Genomic DNA, 17,192 nt, shown 5'->3' with positions numbered 1-17,192 from the left:
ATGAAACTAGCTGGCTTCATACTGGAAAGACAGAACGTTGCTCTCTGTGGCTCTGAATTTAATATAACTCTGTGTGAAGTCCTTTCTGAACACTCAGTTCAGGTTAATATTATTTAGTTTCTATTACTCTTAATTCTATTTGCACTGGCATAAGCTGTAGTTTTTGATATCAAATGAGGAGTTAATGGGACACATAAATTTTCCTGTGGGACAGGGGTTTCTGTTGCATTGCAATTATCTGTTTTTTCTGACTCTGTTCTCCTGTGGACTACAGACTTTCAAGGGCTCAGTCAAGTCTTTGTCATCCATTTATCTCCAGAGTCTTTTAAGTGCTTGGCTCATGGTAGGTGCTTAATAAATGAGTGTTACATGAGGGAAGAAATAACTGAATCAAAGAAAGGCAAAACAGTCTTAACACACACATCACATTTTGGGATTGCTTTTCAAATCTGAGTTCCTCATGCCTATGACATCACCATTACCAGATTCTCTGAAGGCTCTATGAAATATTAATACTCATTAAAATTAGATGCTACACCTACTAGGTGAAAATCAGTTACTCAAGTGATTGGGGATTAATACATCACCTAATTGATATCATGACATTGCAACAGTAAAAATAACCACATACCACCCTCCTTCCTTCAAGCCCTGGAGGGGGACTATAGATCTATTTCATTTGATTAGGGAGCATTTTTCCAAAGAGAGACCGGGAGGCTCAGATGTCTGTGCCTCTCCTTCACGGGGTACAACATGAGCACTTCAGAACGCAGACTCCAATGAGCACTCCGATAGAATGGCCTGGCTGAGACCAGAGATAATAACTTTCACTGTTGAGGTTTTAGCCATCTCTGAGGTGGACCATCTCAGTGTGAACTCACACGAGAATTCCCCATTCTTAGAGCACCTCCCTGTTTCGGATTCTCTTTCACTTCTCCTGCAATCAGGAGGTCTCTGCTCTGAAACACACTTAGACTGTCCACTGTGGAAATATGAAAAGATGGCAAGTTATGCTCGATTCCTACAGAAGGGGAAAAATTCACATAAAAGGAAAACAACAACATGATATTTCAGGAAGCTAGAGTGTTAGGGATACATATAATGTTCTTACTCCTTTCCAAATGTGGGGGTGGAGGCAAAAGGGAGAAGTGAGGGAGTGTCTCTAAGGCCCTGTCATTATTTCAGGGAAGATGACAGTGTTCAGCTCTAGGGCTGCATGCACCAGAAAACTTTCTCTCTCTGCCAGGTAACTTGGCTCTGGAAGAATCAGCCTAGGCATGAATTCTCCAGGTCCTGTCCTTTGCATAAGTTTCAGCATAGAAAACATAGGCAAATGAGATGCAGGGTGACACTCCAGGGTTTCTGCGATTGTTTGAGCTTCCCTTAGTCCCTCCCTGGGACGGTTGTTTGGTTAAGGCCACAGAACCAGCCCAGATGTTTGCAAAGTAAATATGCTTGACTCTGACTCTGGGAAGCAACTGGCGGGGGTGGGGAAGAGTGGGAGCTGATACGAAAGAGGGCCTCAACAGCTGATGCTAGAAGTATCTGTAGAAGTCCAATAGTGATTCTTTCCCCAGCCCTTCTATTCAGTTCCAGAGGAAGCACACTGGGATTAACTACTGTAACCTCTTATTTAGAAATGGTCTACATTGCCATTGTCTCCTCTCTGATACCTTTTCTCTTAATATTCATTTTCAACTTATTTCTCCCAGATAAATGTCATTGTGTGTGTATGTGTGTGTATTTATATAAACAAATATGAAGTTGGAAAAAAAGATTTGACAGTCTTAGACATTTTGGCCCCTCCTTTTATGGGTCTCTAGGCATTTTCTCCTCCCTAATGGAAAGCTCTCTTAGAACACTGAAGGACTCACTTTCCCTCCCACGTACTTTCACTCTCTTCTATCAGGTTTTATTTAATGCTAAAGAAATGGGAAGGAAGAAAAAGTAGGAAGGGAAGACCATTTGTCCCCAGTGAATTATGCTTATCCATGGGGCTGAGGTGGTCATTCCAACAGAACTATCCCTATTAGTGCATGCAATAGTCCCCTGGGCTTACCTGGATATATAAATGTAATAAGCCTTGTCATTACCTTGGCTATATACAAACAAGTGAGGAAACAAAAGCTAACTATTATCTTGCTGTTGTAGAGAAACTTGGACTATTCCCAGTGTAGATACATTGAATTGCTGTCTCTATAGATCTGGACCTGACCAAGGAATAATGATCTGGTTGACCTGGAGTCCCCTTATCCTTTGTGTCCTGCTATCTCCTGTCCATCTCCTCACCTATATTCAATCAAGACTGCAAATCTAATCGTTGGGCTGATTGGATCTAAACACTCCCAAGAACAATGCATGACACAATGGAGACCTAATGTTTACCACAAATAGCTCCATGTCATCTCCTAGACGAATGGATTATTCCACAATATCAGTTTATGGATATAAATTGGAACGACCTGGGAAACTTGTTACAGTACAGATTTTGTCTCAGTACATTTGATAGGCAGACAAGTTTGGGAGGTCCAGTCCTAGACAATTGCTTCAAATCAGAAGTCACTCTGGACAGAGCCCCTGTATTCATTTGAGACAGTCATTTTCACCTTGTCCAGCCAACTCCAGTGCTGTTTGACTGATTTTCAAGGACAGGAATTTTGGCACTTTGTCATATGTGAATGGAAGGAAACCAGTAGGCCCAATAGTGGTCTGTTGTGTTACTCCCACAAAATGATCCATTGAGGCTTATCTTCTGGACACATTGAGATCCAAAGATGGCTGTATAAAGGGATCATGGTCAGAAGGACATCAGATACACTAATGTGCACACACATATATATGCCTACACAGGTACACACGCTCTCATTGCCTTGGACAAAGCTGGCCAAGCTCTCGGCCAGGGCTGCTCTAAATGATTGGTCAGACTATATGCTACACAGTTCCAGGCACCATTTTCACAGACAGCAACATGAATTCCACTGCCCCCCTCCAGAAATTGTGCCATGCGGTGGTCCTTGGAAAAAGTTAGACATTGTTTTGAAAGCCAGAAGGAGCCTACTACAGAGGAAGCAAATACAATGGTTGGGGTGAAAGTTCAACAGGGCTCCACAGGATTATCTTCTTGCCGTGCAGATGGATCCCAAGTTCTGCTCTCAGTACACGCACACACACATGTACACACTGTACTTCCTGCACCTCCCCTTTTCTTTCACCCAGGCTGACCTGCAGGAGCTTCCCTTCCACACCTTTGTACCACCGATGGATGGGGAAATGCCACAACAAAGTAGAAGTAGAGAGTTAGTTCATGGTGAGTGAGTCCCCAGCTCAAGGCTCCTCCGACATTCTGAAACTGTTTAATGCCAATCTTGACAGTACTTGTCTCCAGAGCCCTTTTCTTGAAACGCGGTCCCATGCAATAAAGCACGTTCATTTCATGCAACACAGCTAAGTTGATGCTTATAGTTCTAAATAACCCAGTTGACTGGGCATAGCTCAGTTGGGAGTGCCTGGTAGGAAGGAACATGCATAGCGTAGCGACAGGGGGTGTTGGCCACCAGACACAGAGAAAGAAAGGAGCTGCAAAGCTATGGTAGCTAGAGGAGGACTAGCTTTCCGGATTTCAGTTCATGAAAAGCCTCTTGCCTTGACAGCTCACTAGTTTGGCATGGCATTTGACCTTGGCTGTAAGATGATGTTACACTGAAAGGAAGTCAGATTAATTCCCAGGTTTCTCTGGGGTCAGGGCTAGAATATTCCCTCATTGCAGTCCCTCCCTCAGAACCAGTCCTAGGATTTTGCATTTGTTTTGACAACTGATTGGACAGTCCTGAAACGTGAATTGCCTCCAATCTCTTCCACTTTGCAACCTCCAGAAGCATTTGACCAGTAAGTTAAACTCCATGGGAGAACTGAATGTGAGCTAAGGCTTCAGACATGCAAAGCACAGGACCCTGGGAAACAGCAGCATCTGGGACAGGAGGCTCCCATCACTTCACATGGGGATGGCATAGGTTTTGCAAATCAAACACACACAGAAAACCAGTGGTGGCCCCGGTTGGACACACTGCATGGGGGACACAGTGGAGCGAGGACCTAGACCAGGGAGCCGCCTGTTCCTCTAGCTTGCAGACATTGAGTTCACACCACCTCAGGCCACTCACAGTTTGCTTACCTGCTCATTGTTGCTCTCCCACCATTCCCCACACTCCCTTTGGGGGTGAAACACTCTATTTCCGACTTGTGCTGGGCCAGTCTCCTGTCTTTGTACCTGGTAAGCATGAACAAGGACAGGAGCAAACAGAAAGATATGATTGTGTGCTTAACTGGCCAGGCTGAGGAAGAGCGGTGGCTGCAGAGGGTGGTCCCATGGTAAAGCAGGCTTCTGCTCTTCCCTGCAGCGGCTGACCTGTAATACGTATTAGATGCTTGTGATGGCATATGGATCACGTTGGGCATGATTTTGTTACTGCTTTTTAAACCACACATGATCTACCCTTCTACATGGCCTATTACTCTATACTGTCAACACATTTAATAGTCAATGGTAAAAGGAAGGCAATTCCTAGCTTCTAAGCAAAAGATTAATATCAATAAATTAGGATTCATTTAGTGTTTACCATGCACCAGACATGGTCCTAGGATTTTACCTAAATTTAATCCTGGCAACAATCTGTGGCAGAGGCTCTGTTATGATTATATCCATTTTACTGAAGAGAAGAAACCTAAAATTGTAAGGATTAAGTAGATTGATCAAAGATTTTGAACACAGGGAGTCTAAGTTTAGAACCCACACTTTTATTCATTGTAATGTGTTGCCTTCCATTGTGTTTTTTTTTTTTTTTTTTTTCAAATTGTTCTTTTCATTAACAAAGCTTTGGGCATTATGTCTGAGCATTATATTAGAGCCTCATGATGCCAAAAGAGAAGAGATGCTTCTTGGATGTAAGACGCTCATATAACTATTAAACTCAAGTTGAACAATCAGTATTGGGCTGCCTGCATTGTGGTGGGTAGCTCAAACAGCTTTTGTATCAGAACTGGAAATTCACCACACCTAGAAGGTACTAGATGTTTCATTTAAACTAAGTTGTAAGGTTCCCAACATTAGTCTGCTATATGGACAGTTTTCAGAGACAACATGCTTTCATAGAAATAATCTTTTTTTATCCATCAGTTTAAGCCTGTAGGTAACTAAAGAGGGTACAGTTATGCTCATTTGCCACATGAGGACATTGAGACTTAATTTAACTGACTTGACCAACATCACAAGCCTCACTGGTAAAGAATAACTGTTAGTAGAGCTGGCAAGGGCCCAAGACTCTTAAGGTTTATTGCCTTTTTCCTTTCTAAAACTGGAGCCTGATATGATGCCACTTCATCCATGCCCCTGGATGAGCAGGCAGTGATAAAGTGACTTGGTATTAGAAGACTTGTTTACCCTTGGTATAGTCATCTTATCCGTAAGTTTCTTTTCTTGCTGTCTCAAAATTAATATGAAATAAAACAAAATGCAATAAAAGCAAAGTCATTATTAGTCCTGGATAGAGGCCTTTCTCTTAATTTTCTTCTCTTTTAAGATGTTAAAAGTCTTTAGTATTTGAATAAAAATGGCTCATTAAATCAAGCCAAGTGGATGGAATAGATTACCTTATTCAATAGACTTTAGTTGAGCATCCATTTAATTCTAGACAATGCACTTTGGCCTAGAGATATAGAGATAAATAATCCATAGGTCCTGCTTCACAGAGTTCACAGTGTAGTGGAGAAGGAGGGGAAGAAGGAGCACGTTGTTTATCAGTTTCAGCCAATGATCAAGAGAGAGGGTCTTCTGGAGATTTCTAAGAACAGTTTCTCTTTCTTTCTTTTTTTTTTTTTTTTTACTCATGGCAAACAAAACACTGGAAATCATGGTATCTTTTTGCTATGGACAATTGTCTGGTATGGTACTTAGCAATGCTACACACATGTTGTAGGCATGACAGAAGGTAAGCCAACATTCTAAATTTTTTTTTTTAAGATTTTTTTTATTTATTTATTTGAGACAGAGAGAATGAGAGAGAGAGAGCACATGAGAGGGGGGAGGGTCAGAGGCAGAAGCAGGCTCCCTGCCGAGCAGGGAGCCCGATGCAGGACTGATCCAGGGACTCCAGGATCATGACCTGAGCCGAAGGCAGTCGCTTAACCAACTGAGCCACCCAGGCGCCCAGGTAAGCCAACATTCTAAAAAATGGTGGCACAGAAGATTAGAAGAATGTAGGTCCTAGACAATATCTCTGAGCAATGGAATTAGCCTGTTTCATTTCAGAACTTTGTTTTATGTGAGTCTTATCATGTCAGCTACTTTGGATTAGGTTTTAGATTCTCTGATGCCAAAATCCTCCTAGCTTTTACTTTGCTTTTGTTGCTTTCTCTACCATAGCTGAGTCTGAGAATTTCTAAGGTTGTTTATAGCATTAGGTTTGGATATTTAGAAGTTCTCTGTGTGTGTATTTATGAAGACCCTAAAGAAGCAAGTTACTAACAGATGCTCTAGTCTTACCTAATCATTTGTCTTCTTTTAAATATTGTTCCCTTTTATACATACTATTGTATATAAAAAAGTATAAGAATCTTCATAGAGTTAGATTTTGTATAGGAAGAAAAAGAGGGAGACAGACTGGTAGAACAAAGGATTATTTTCTCAATAACCCACACTTAGAGAATACCTAAACAAATGGCCCTTATAACCATGGTACAAACACCACTGTTAATTTACTGGAAGCCATGCTAATTGTAGTCCTAACCCGTGTAATATGGTGATTTATAAGAAAAATATATATTTGGTTATTCAGATGACCAAATATAAGTAATATGGATGACCAAATATATATGAGAATATATATATATTTCTTTGATGTATTTGATCTTCTTCTACTGTTCCAGCCTCAAGGTTCCCCAAACCCTTGGAATTTCCTAAGTGTTGAGAGTCATAAAGATGCCTTTTGTTATGTTAATAAGCTGAATCCTGAAAGCACTTAAGGATGGGGGCTGGTTGCCAGTGGATTAGAGGGCTGGAACTTCCAGGCCCACTCCCTTGCCCTGGGAGGTGGGGGAGGGGAGGTGGCCTGGAGACTGAGTTCAACCACCAGTGGTTGGTGATGTAATCAATCATGCCTTTGTAATAACACCTCCATAAAACCCCCAAAGGACGGGTTTGGAACGTTTATGGGTTGCTGTACACATGGAGATGCTGGGAGGGTGGCTCGCCCTGAAAGGGCACAGAAGATCCACATACCTGCCCTATGCATCTCTTCCATCTGGCTGTTCCTGAGTTATGTCCTACAATAAGCCTGTGCTCTGGTAAGTGAAATGTTGCTCTGAGTTCTGTGAGCCACTCGAGGAAATTACTCAAACCTGAGGCGGGGGTCATGAGAATCTCTGGCTTATAGCCAGCTGGTCAGAAATACAGGTAACAACCTGACTTGCAACCGTCTCAGAAGTCCAAAGAGGGGATCGTTGGAACCTCCAATCTACAGCTGGTCGGTCAGAAGCCCAGGTGATAGCCTGGGCTTGTGACTGGCATCAGAAGGGGTTGTGGAGGGGGGACAATCTTGTAGTACTGAACCCTTAACCTGTGGCATCTCCAGGTTGAAAGTGCCAGAATTGACTTGAATTATAGGATACCCAACTTCAAGAGAATTGCTTGTTGGTGTGGGAAGTGCCCACACCCAACACACACACACACACACACACCCCGGAATTGCGTCCAGGAAACCAAAGTAACCAGTTACTCTGGGTTTAGTGTTGCATTTTCCAACTGATTAACTAATGGGCACTATCACAACTCAGAACACTGATGAGTACTTCAATAAAGCTTTTGGTCACATGTTTGCAGCACTGGCCTCGGTCCGCACGGATTTGCCAAAGATTTTCCTCAATCACCTTTCCTGTCACTAGACTAAGAAAGTGTCAAGAAAAACAAAATAAAGAATACCAGTCTGTTTCCTTATGTGATCATCCCTCACCTCGTCCAGTTACAGACCCGTGTAAAGGTGGTCCTGGCTTTCTGATGATTTTGGATTTCTCTTCCAGTTGCCATCATGTCTGAGCTTGGAGCCAGATTTTATTTCCTAGTTTTTCCTTTGCCTTCCTGGCTTTGGACAGAATGTTTCTGCCTTTAGTTTTCAGTCACTGTTTCCCTTTCCTTCTGTCCCAGTATGGGCCTTCCTAACAGCTCCCCTCTGTCCCAGTACGGACTTTCATAACAGCTTTGGAGACATCCAGCTCTGTTCCCATGCTGGCTCCTCAAACAGCAGCCTAGCCTCAGCTTTTGGACTCCAGACACAGTTCAGATCAGATACCTACCCTTGGGTAGTATCCTTAGCAATCATCTAAAAACACAGTTTCTGATTTTAAAATGTATGAGGCAGAGTGCAACCCACAGCATTTTATTTCCCAGATTTATTGCCACATCACCTTTAGGATTATCCTAATTTTGGATGCTGACAATGATAAACTAAGGAGAGAAACTATGATATACATTTGAATAGTATTTCCAATATCTTAGACAACGTTTCCTGTACCATTTGATTCTCTCAACAGACAGAGTAATTATTATCCTCATCCTTCAGGAGAACCTGTGGCTCAGAATGCTTTACAATCTGGCCAAGTCTCCATAATGGCCAGTCACAGAAACAGGCCTAGAAAACATATGTTCTACCTCCAAACATCATGCTTTTTATTAACACCTCACTCCTTTTTTTTTAATGTATTCCTTTTTTTTTTTTAGATTTTATTTATTTATTTGAGAGAGAGAGAGATAGTGAGAGAGAGCACAAGTGGGGAGGAGAGGGAGAAGCAGGCTCCCTGCAGAGCAGGGAGCCCGATGCAGGGCTCGATCCCAGGACCCCGGGATCATGACCTGAGACGAAGGCAGACGCTTAACCGACTGAGCCACCCAGGCGACCCAACACCTCACTTCTTAATGCCAATTTACACTGAAATAAACAAACAAACAAACAAACAAACAAACAAACCTTTTCTAAATAATCTGATAGCCCATTTGAGGGACTGAAAATGTCATACATGAAGGGAATAGTGTGTACTTAATGCAGGTGGGCTTTGAGTACGATACAGACCTATTGTTTTTTTCAAAGGTCAAATTTGACTACACCATGGCCAAGTAGGAGAGATAACCCTCCAGGCCCCCTGCTAACATGGAAACAGACTGCCATTCCTCTGACTGGAGTTTACCTACAAGGGAATACACAAAAATCTAAAGGCCAAAGAGGCATTGCTGAGAACAGCTTTTGGTTGCTATTGATATAGGGGATTCTGCGCCGTATCAGAAGATACACAAGATGAGGTGGTAGACTTTTTCAACAAGTCTGAAGTGTTACAGAGAGAAGTGCAGGAAATCCCAAGTCAATCTTCCAAGTCAAATTGCTCAGGGGAGAATTCTAGCTGAAGACAGAAGGGAAGTCCTTACAGATCTTCACTTTAGAGGAAAAGAGTAAGGCTAAATCTAGTTCATGATTACAAAGGATTCCTTACTTCAGTCTCATCCTTCTGTCCCCTGTGTGTCTGTATGCAAGTAAATATATTCAAATGGTTTAATACTTGTTCCCACAGATCTTGTGGCCCCCGTATCCAGGAAAAAAAAATAGCTTTTGTCCAGACTTGCAATGTCAAGTTGATTCACTCAGACATGTCAGATTAAAAACAAAAAAATAAGCATGATTAATAGCCTGAGAAAATAATGTCAGAGATGAACATAAGTTGGGAAAGTATTTGAGAAGCTGCCATGGAGCATACTGCTCCCTCCTCTATAAAATAAAAGGAAGGTAGAAGTTGACAGGTGGGGAAGCAATGCAAATAAGCAATTAAAATGTAAAGAATCAGCTTTATTGGCCCAGGAATTCTATTTATAGGAATTTATGCTAAGGAAATAACTCAACAGAAGCTCAAAGGCTTCTGCACAAAGATTTTTTTCCTTTCAGTGTAGTAGAAAAATAGCAGAAACTAAACAAAACAAGAACAAATCGCTGGAGAATGGTTTAATAAATTATAGTGTAGCAATATTACGGAAATGTGTTAAATTTTGTATTGAGTAAAGTCATTTAGCTTCCAGAAAATTCCCCAAGGATGTATTTTAATCCCACTTATGATGAGAACTTGTTTTCAGATATGAATCATCTGAAGTCATTGCCTTTCTCCATGTGTTTTGTTTTGTTTTGTTCTGTTTTTGACGCTATTTGTTTCACAATAGAAACCCAGGAAGATACAGATTTTAAAACTAATTCTAAGGTGCTTTACAAGCTTACCCAACCTCCTCAACAGGGAAAACTTTTTAGGGAGGAGCACAACATTGATTGACCAGAGGGAGGATCTCCAGAAGAGAATAGGATCAGCCTAAAGAAACGTCGTGGCAAAGCATTAATTAAAAGTTGCTGGCTTCTCTCTTAGGACTGAGGGATTTTCAGACAAAATTATTCTTCCTGAAAATCGATGAGTCGTTTTCCAACAGGAATTTTTCCTAACATTTTTGTGCATAAACAGCTGGAAAAGCTTTGGAGTCAGACCAAGCTGGGTAATGACCAGAAGAGCCAATATTTACAGAGCACTGGGAATATACCAGACACATGCTGAGTGCCCAAACTTACCGATGCCCTACACATTAGGTACTACTGATTTCCCTATTGTACAAATGAGGAAGAGCCAGGATGCAGGGAGATGAAGCGATTTACCTGAGGTTACCAGATTGGTTAACTCTGATGCATATTGTTTCTCACTAAAATGCTCATTACCAACACTAGCAGGGCCATTTCTTGGGCCTGGTTCTCTCTTAAATGGCTGAAGGCACACCGGGAACTGTGCTATTTTTTGAACGCTTTTATCTTTTTTCTGATCTCCTAGCTTAAGCCCCTGCCTCTGCTCTTCTTTTGACACTTTTTATATTAGTGGAGAGGGAGCCTGATCCCTCTTCCCCTCTCCCATACTGACCTTGGTTACAATCTGCACTTAATTACTTCATTTTCTCAGTCTGGGGGTTGGTTGGAGCCCAAACCTCAGTGCTTCTCTGTGGAAGCAGATTTGCTCTGAAAGTAATGGAGACTCAGGGGCCCTCACTTACAGCAGTCCCTTGCAAGGCAGTTTCTATTTTTGTATTCACATTTTGTTATCTTTTTCTTAAATAGAGTCCCTTCCCAAATTGTATGACCTTAAGTCTCACAAAACTTGAATCTACTGGGGTGCCTGGGTGGCTCAGTCGGTTAAGTGTCTCTTTGTTTCAACTCAGGTTGTAATCTCATTTGTTGTGAGATTGAGCCCCACGTGGAGTTCTGTGCTCAGCAGGGAGTCTGCTTGAGATCCTCTGCCTCTGCCCCTCCTCTCTCCACATACCTGCTCACTTGCGCTCTTTCTCTCTCTAAAATGAATAAATCAAGTCCTGTGTCTGGCTCCTTGCTCAGTGGGAAGTCTGCTTGTCCCTCTGCCTGCTCCCCCTGCTTGTGCACTCTCTCTCTCTCTGATAAATAAATGAATAAAATTAAAAAATAAATAAATCAGGGTGCCTGGGTGGCTCAGTCTGTTAAGCATCTGCCTTTGGCTCAGGTCATGATCCCAGGGTCCTGGGATTGAGCCCTGCGTGGGGCTCCCTACTAGGCAGGGAGTCTGCTTCTCCCTCTGTACCTCCCTCCACTTGTGCTCTCTCTCTCTCAAATAAATAAAAAAAATCTTTAAAAAAATTAAAAATAAATAAATCTTAAAAAACCCCAAAAAACAAAACTTGAATCTACTGCTTTCCAGAGTTTGCCTGCTCTCCCACAAGGAAACCATAAACCAGCTGTGTTATATTAGTGGACTTGCTAATGCTCTCTGAGTTACAATTGCCCCATCTGCCAAATGGACATATTGGGGATCAGGTGAGAGAGTTTATGTAAAATTCTTAATCTTAACAGGTGCATATTAATGGTACTTTTATACCTGTCATTTTTTTTTTTTTTTTTTGGTTCTAATAACTTCTATAACCTGGCAGGTTTTCCCCAGACAATTCTGATGCAAAACATTTTGTCCTGTTTTCTCCACATGTCCCCTAAAACTTCGGAAGCTATGGGTCCTCCTATGGGATAGGACCTGGATGATTCCCATTACATCTTGTGGGTTAATGAATCTTTGATTTTTACCACCATCCAGACTTGCTTGCAGGATCTGGGTGCTCCCACATGCCCTAACTCAGGCTATGGGAATGTAGGCTGGATTTGAAAGAGAAATGCAGGCAAAAGAGGTTCTTTTCTTTATCTCAACCCTTCTCTCCTGTTGGTCTTTAGTAGCACCTTCAGAACACTTATTTCAAATTCTAATTAGATATCAGTTTGCCTACTAGCTCATTCTCTCTCTCACTAAACTGTAAACTTCATGGGAGCCAAGGGCATGTGTGTTCCCTTTGCAAGCACCTCTCGCAGAGCCTGGCACACAGCGGCAACTCAGTGAATACTTCTTTGCAGATTGCAGCTGCAGAGACGGTAAAAGCAAGAATGTTTATCAAAGGCGAGGCAGTAATATTTATCCAAACCTAGCTCCATCTAAACTGCCTTTCCCTTTCTGTTGTACACACACGGTCATTCACCGATTCTGATTGCAACAGACTTGTTCTGTTGGCTACCCTCCTTTCTCCCTCTGTCCTCTTCCTTCACCTTCATTGCTCCGGCCCCACAGCCACACACAAAACTTTTCCTTTTCTTTACTTTTCTGTCTCTTGACTACTGAGGTACAGATAAAAAGTGTTTCCAACTACCGCCAAGAATCTTAGTTCCCCTTTCTCTCAGGTTTAAAAATCACTTGATTTTGATAGGACCAAGAGGGTGTAGGGGTGACAGAGGGAGGATGTGGTGTTCCTGATCCCTGCATGCATGTGAGGGGCTGAGGAGTGCCGGGAGGTCATGCTTCCTGTGACCATGGCAGCTGCCTGAGAGAGGGGGCCACCCCCAGAGAGAGGGGAGCAGTTGTGGCAAGTCTGGGTTTGCTGAGTTGTGCTCTGACTCACATTGAGTATCACAAAAATCATCTCTACTCTAGTGCACTGGACAGAATGTACTGAAATCACAAGTCTTTGACTAAGGACTGCCTTTCCACCTCCCTTCTAGTCTTCATTTCATTGTTTTAATAGTATCATTTTAATAAAGGCAATTACACTTCTCCTGGTCTTAAGATAATGTCTTATGGTTTATTATAATCACATATAACTACAACAGATGGATTTACTAATTATGCCATTTCTGAGCAGATTCCACATTGTTTAATGTCTATCACAATAAATTGAAAGTGAGATTGTTTTAATTTCATAATGGGAGACACCCAAAGAAACATTACATAAAAATGATGCTACAAGGTCTTTTCTTTAGTAAATTTACTTGTTTCTTAAGTACTCATTATATACCAAGTACTGAGCTAGTAGTTGCTTGGTGATCTAGAAGTACAGGAGTTTATCATGGCAGAGTGTGATAAACAAAAGTATGCAGCTATGTAGCATCATATATACTACATATATATACATAAACTGATATGAATACACGTACATTTATACACACAATTGCACACATATCTCTAAATAATCATATACAAACACACATATAGGTAGAAATGCAGTAGTTCTCCAAATCTTTCTAAATATGTTGGGTTTTAGTTTACTTGAGATAGGCAATAAATCAAGGTAATTAAGTGTACTGGCTTTGGAAATAGTCAACATGTTTGCTTCCTAGCAATACCACTTACTAGCTGTATGATTCTGAGTAACTTATATAACTTTTTAAAAAATTTTCTTTTTGAATAATGGGAGCAATGCTACTTAACTCATAGTGTTGATGTTTTACATGAGGATTTTAGCATTTAACTTCACAAAGACATTATGAGGTAGGTACTATTATCATCCTCATTTTACAGATAAAGAAACTGAGCCACAGAATGGTTAAGTAACTTGCTGAAAGTCACACAGTAAGAGGGGGCAAAGCCAGACACATATCTGAGCTGTTGAATTCGAAAGGTTGTGCTCTAGAACATTAGAACCAACATTAACAAAGGGATGACTAAAAGGGAAAAGAAAACTCAATTTTAAAAAGTCAAGGAGAAGCCAAAGAATAGGAAGAGGAGGGGGGCAAACGTAAGTTTCCACTGTGTTAGGAGTTTTTACATATTGTCTCAAGCATCCTTACAATGCTGAGGATGGGTAGTGATTACTTTATTCAAAAGAGAACTATAGTTCACACAGCTTGTGAATATTGATGTTGGAATTCGACAGTAGGTCCTTCTTATAAATAATATACTCAGACACATATCTGTGTCTTCTAGATACTTAGCACTAGCTTGGTTCTGTAGTTGACATTAAGAAAATATGTTTCACAGCCTCTGACCTCAAAGAGTTTATAATCTAATGGGGATGACAAACATGGATGCCCTAAACAGTCAGAGAACACTAAATCCAGGGTGAAAACAACACCACCACATGTGGCCAAGACTGATGGATCATAGAACTAAAATGGCAAATCTCATGATGGAATTCTAATTTAACCTGGGCTGAGAGGCACATTGTGCAGTCATGGGTTGTTGAATGCATAAGCAAAAGGACATGATGTTATTTTTTCCTTTTTTTTTTTTTTAAGATTTTATTTATTTATTTGAGAGAGAGATTGAGTGTGTGTGTGCATGCATGTGAGTGAGCTGGGGGAGGGACAGAGGGAGAGAGATCATCTCCAGCAGACTCCCCATTAAGCACAGAGCCCCATGTGGGCTTCATCTCAGGACACTGAGATCACGACCTGAGCCAAAATCAAGAGTTGGATGCTTAACTGACTGAGCCACCCAGGTGCCCCATGATGTTATTTTTCTATTTTTCTTTCTTCTCACACAGGACCTATCAGACCTAAGGGCTTAGCTCTCTCCATCCCTAGAGAGAGGGTAAATTGAGGGGGAGGAAGAGGAAAACCAACGGGGGCAAGCTCATTGCTTTGCCTGTTAGTGCCATGTCAGAGCCACATCTGTATCCCTGTGCCCACGACTGTAACTAGAACCTGGCAGGATTTAATAAAAGAAATGTGCTGATTGAAGGAAAAAATGAGGAGAGAAAAAAAAAGATTATTTCAGGGAAGACCTAGAGAAATCACAAGAGAGACAAAAAACACTACCACCAGGACCCATAGTATCATGTTGTCCTTTGAGGCCTTTCCTGTCTGCTCTTAGATAACTATGTCCTTTTCTGTGCCCCTGCCGTGCCCCTGCCAAAGACTTGAAGCACCTACAACTCTCTACTGACATTATCTGTTTACATCTCTGGCTCCGCTTCAAGGAGAGGCATTGTCTAGGGGAAGAACAGTATTCTATTCATCTTTATTATCTCCAGTGCCTAAAATATCATCTAGCTCACAGCAGACAACATGATGAATAATAGGTTCTTAGCAAACAGTAGTTATTTATTATTACAGTCAGGATAATAAACATGCACTGAGCAGAGAACCTTGCTTTCCTGTGACTGACTTGAGCCCAACTCTTTCTAGCCAACTTGTTTTTGTTGTCTGGTATACAACTTAGATCCTCCTACCTCTACTGACTTCAATTCATTAATTTGGATCCCATTCTCCATGAAAGTGTACATTGCCCCCTTGTGTCTCCTCTAGTGAAACACCCCACGAACCCCTTTTCGGTATTTCTCCCCCTTCCTGTGAGGCTCTGCTGCCCTCTAGGGGGCCTTGTTCATCTCACACTTCTCAGGATCCAGTTTGATCTGCATTTGGCCGCACAGTCCTTGGGTGCTAGCTCCCAGGGTTCCCTTGCCTGCTCTTGTCATTCCCATCTTACAAGCTTGTGGCTCTGTAGTGTCATGGGTTTAGGGATATTTTACTCGGGCATCAGCAAGCAAGGAGGATGTCAAGAATGGAAATCCATCACAAGTGGAGGTTTTGAGAAGGCTGCTGTGGGGTCTCCTATGCTTGGTACCAACAGGGTCCTCAGTTATGGGTATTTCACTTGCATCTCAGTAGTTTCATATTACATCAAAATGTATTCTATGGAATCCAGTAGCCAACTAATGGAAGTGTTCTACCTGATGAATGAACAATGATTTCTGTCTTCAAGTGGGCCTCTGGGAGACAAAGAACTTCTCAAGTGTCTGGGGACTCAATTGCTTTTTGTCAAAGCCCAAAGCAACATCCGGTTGCCATATCCAGTTAAGGATGACCCGTAAGTCTATCTAGTTTGACTTCGATGGAGCTGCTGACTACTTCTTCGTTTATGAATCATTCTTTTTCTTTTGGTGTCACCACTTGCATCTGGGAGGGAGGGGTACTTGGTCTATTCTTTAGGAATTCTTTATCTAGTCTGCAGACTTGCTTTCTTTATCTAGTCTCTGGTTCTTCCCTTGGCTCTCCCTCATTGTACTTCAAACACTAAACTCTCCTGATTTTCAGGCCAGTTTTCCAGCAGCTTCTTGGACTCATTCACTTAGATATTCTCTTGGGAATCTTGAATTTAACAATTCCAAAACCAAACTCGTGTTTTCTTCAAACTTTCTCTCCTTTACCTTGGGATCATCTCTGGTCCCAAGTGTCTCCTCATTTCATCCTCTTATCATCACATGTGGATGGCTCCCCCCAATCCTTTTATTTTAATCTCTAGCCTGGACTTCTCTAAACTTATAAGACATAGCATTAATGTGTCCAAAACTGAACACTTGATTTTACCCTTCAAAACTCTCTTTCCCAAGTCTGAATTACAACAGTCCCAATCCTCCCATTTACAGGTCATAAGCCCAGAGCTCATCTTTATTTTTTCTCTTTCCTTTATATACAACTTAATGATTAAGTCCTATCTCTTACCAAGCCTGTCATAATGGATGTCTGATTTCTTTCTTTCTTTCTCTTCTTTCCAGTCTACATTCTATTCTATCTCTAGAAAGCAGATGGATCTCTTTAACATATTATTCTCATCATGTAACTTCTTGAAACTTCCAAAGTTTTCCACCACATTCAGGACAAAAAACAAAATCTGTACCTCACCTAGTCTGATCCTCAAGTGCCAGTCTGCATTTTTCTCTTACTGTTCTCCCCTCTTCTTATCTTACCCCAACCACAATGGACTCGCTTGCTGCCTAAGATGACAATCTGGTTCCTGCCTCAAGATCTTTTTACCTGCTGTACCCTCTGCCTGGAACACTTAGCCTCCACCTC

The 17,192-nt window shown here is 41.6% G+C and overlaps 1 protein-coding gene across 1 annotated transcript in view; it reads right to left on the bottom strand.

Moving 5' to 3' along the window:
• Positions 1-17,192, bottom strand: part of GRM5 (glutamate metabotropic receptor 5) — a 600,744-nt gene that overhangs the window by 14,359 nt on the left and 569,193 nt on the right. Inside the window, exon 9 of the mRNA XM_035009412.1 lies at positions 4,172-4,267. Coding sequence (XP_034865303.1) covers positions 4,172-4,267 — 96 coding nt within the window. The remainder of the gene's footprint in view (positions 1-4,171; positions 4,268-17,192) is intronic.

Source organism: Mirounga leonina, unplaced genomic scaffold, assembly GCF_011800145.1.
Source record: "Mirounga leonina isolate KUSES-001 unplaced genomic scaffold, KU_Mleo_1.0 Mir_153, whole genome shotgun sequence".
NCBI lineage: Eukaryota > Metazoa > Chordata > Mammalia > Carnivora > Phocidae > Mirounga > Mirounga leonina.
This window is presented reverse-complemented; position numbering and strand designations above follow the sequence as displayed.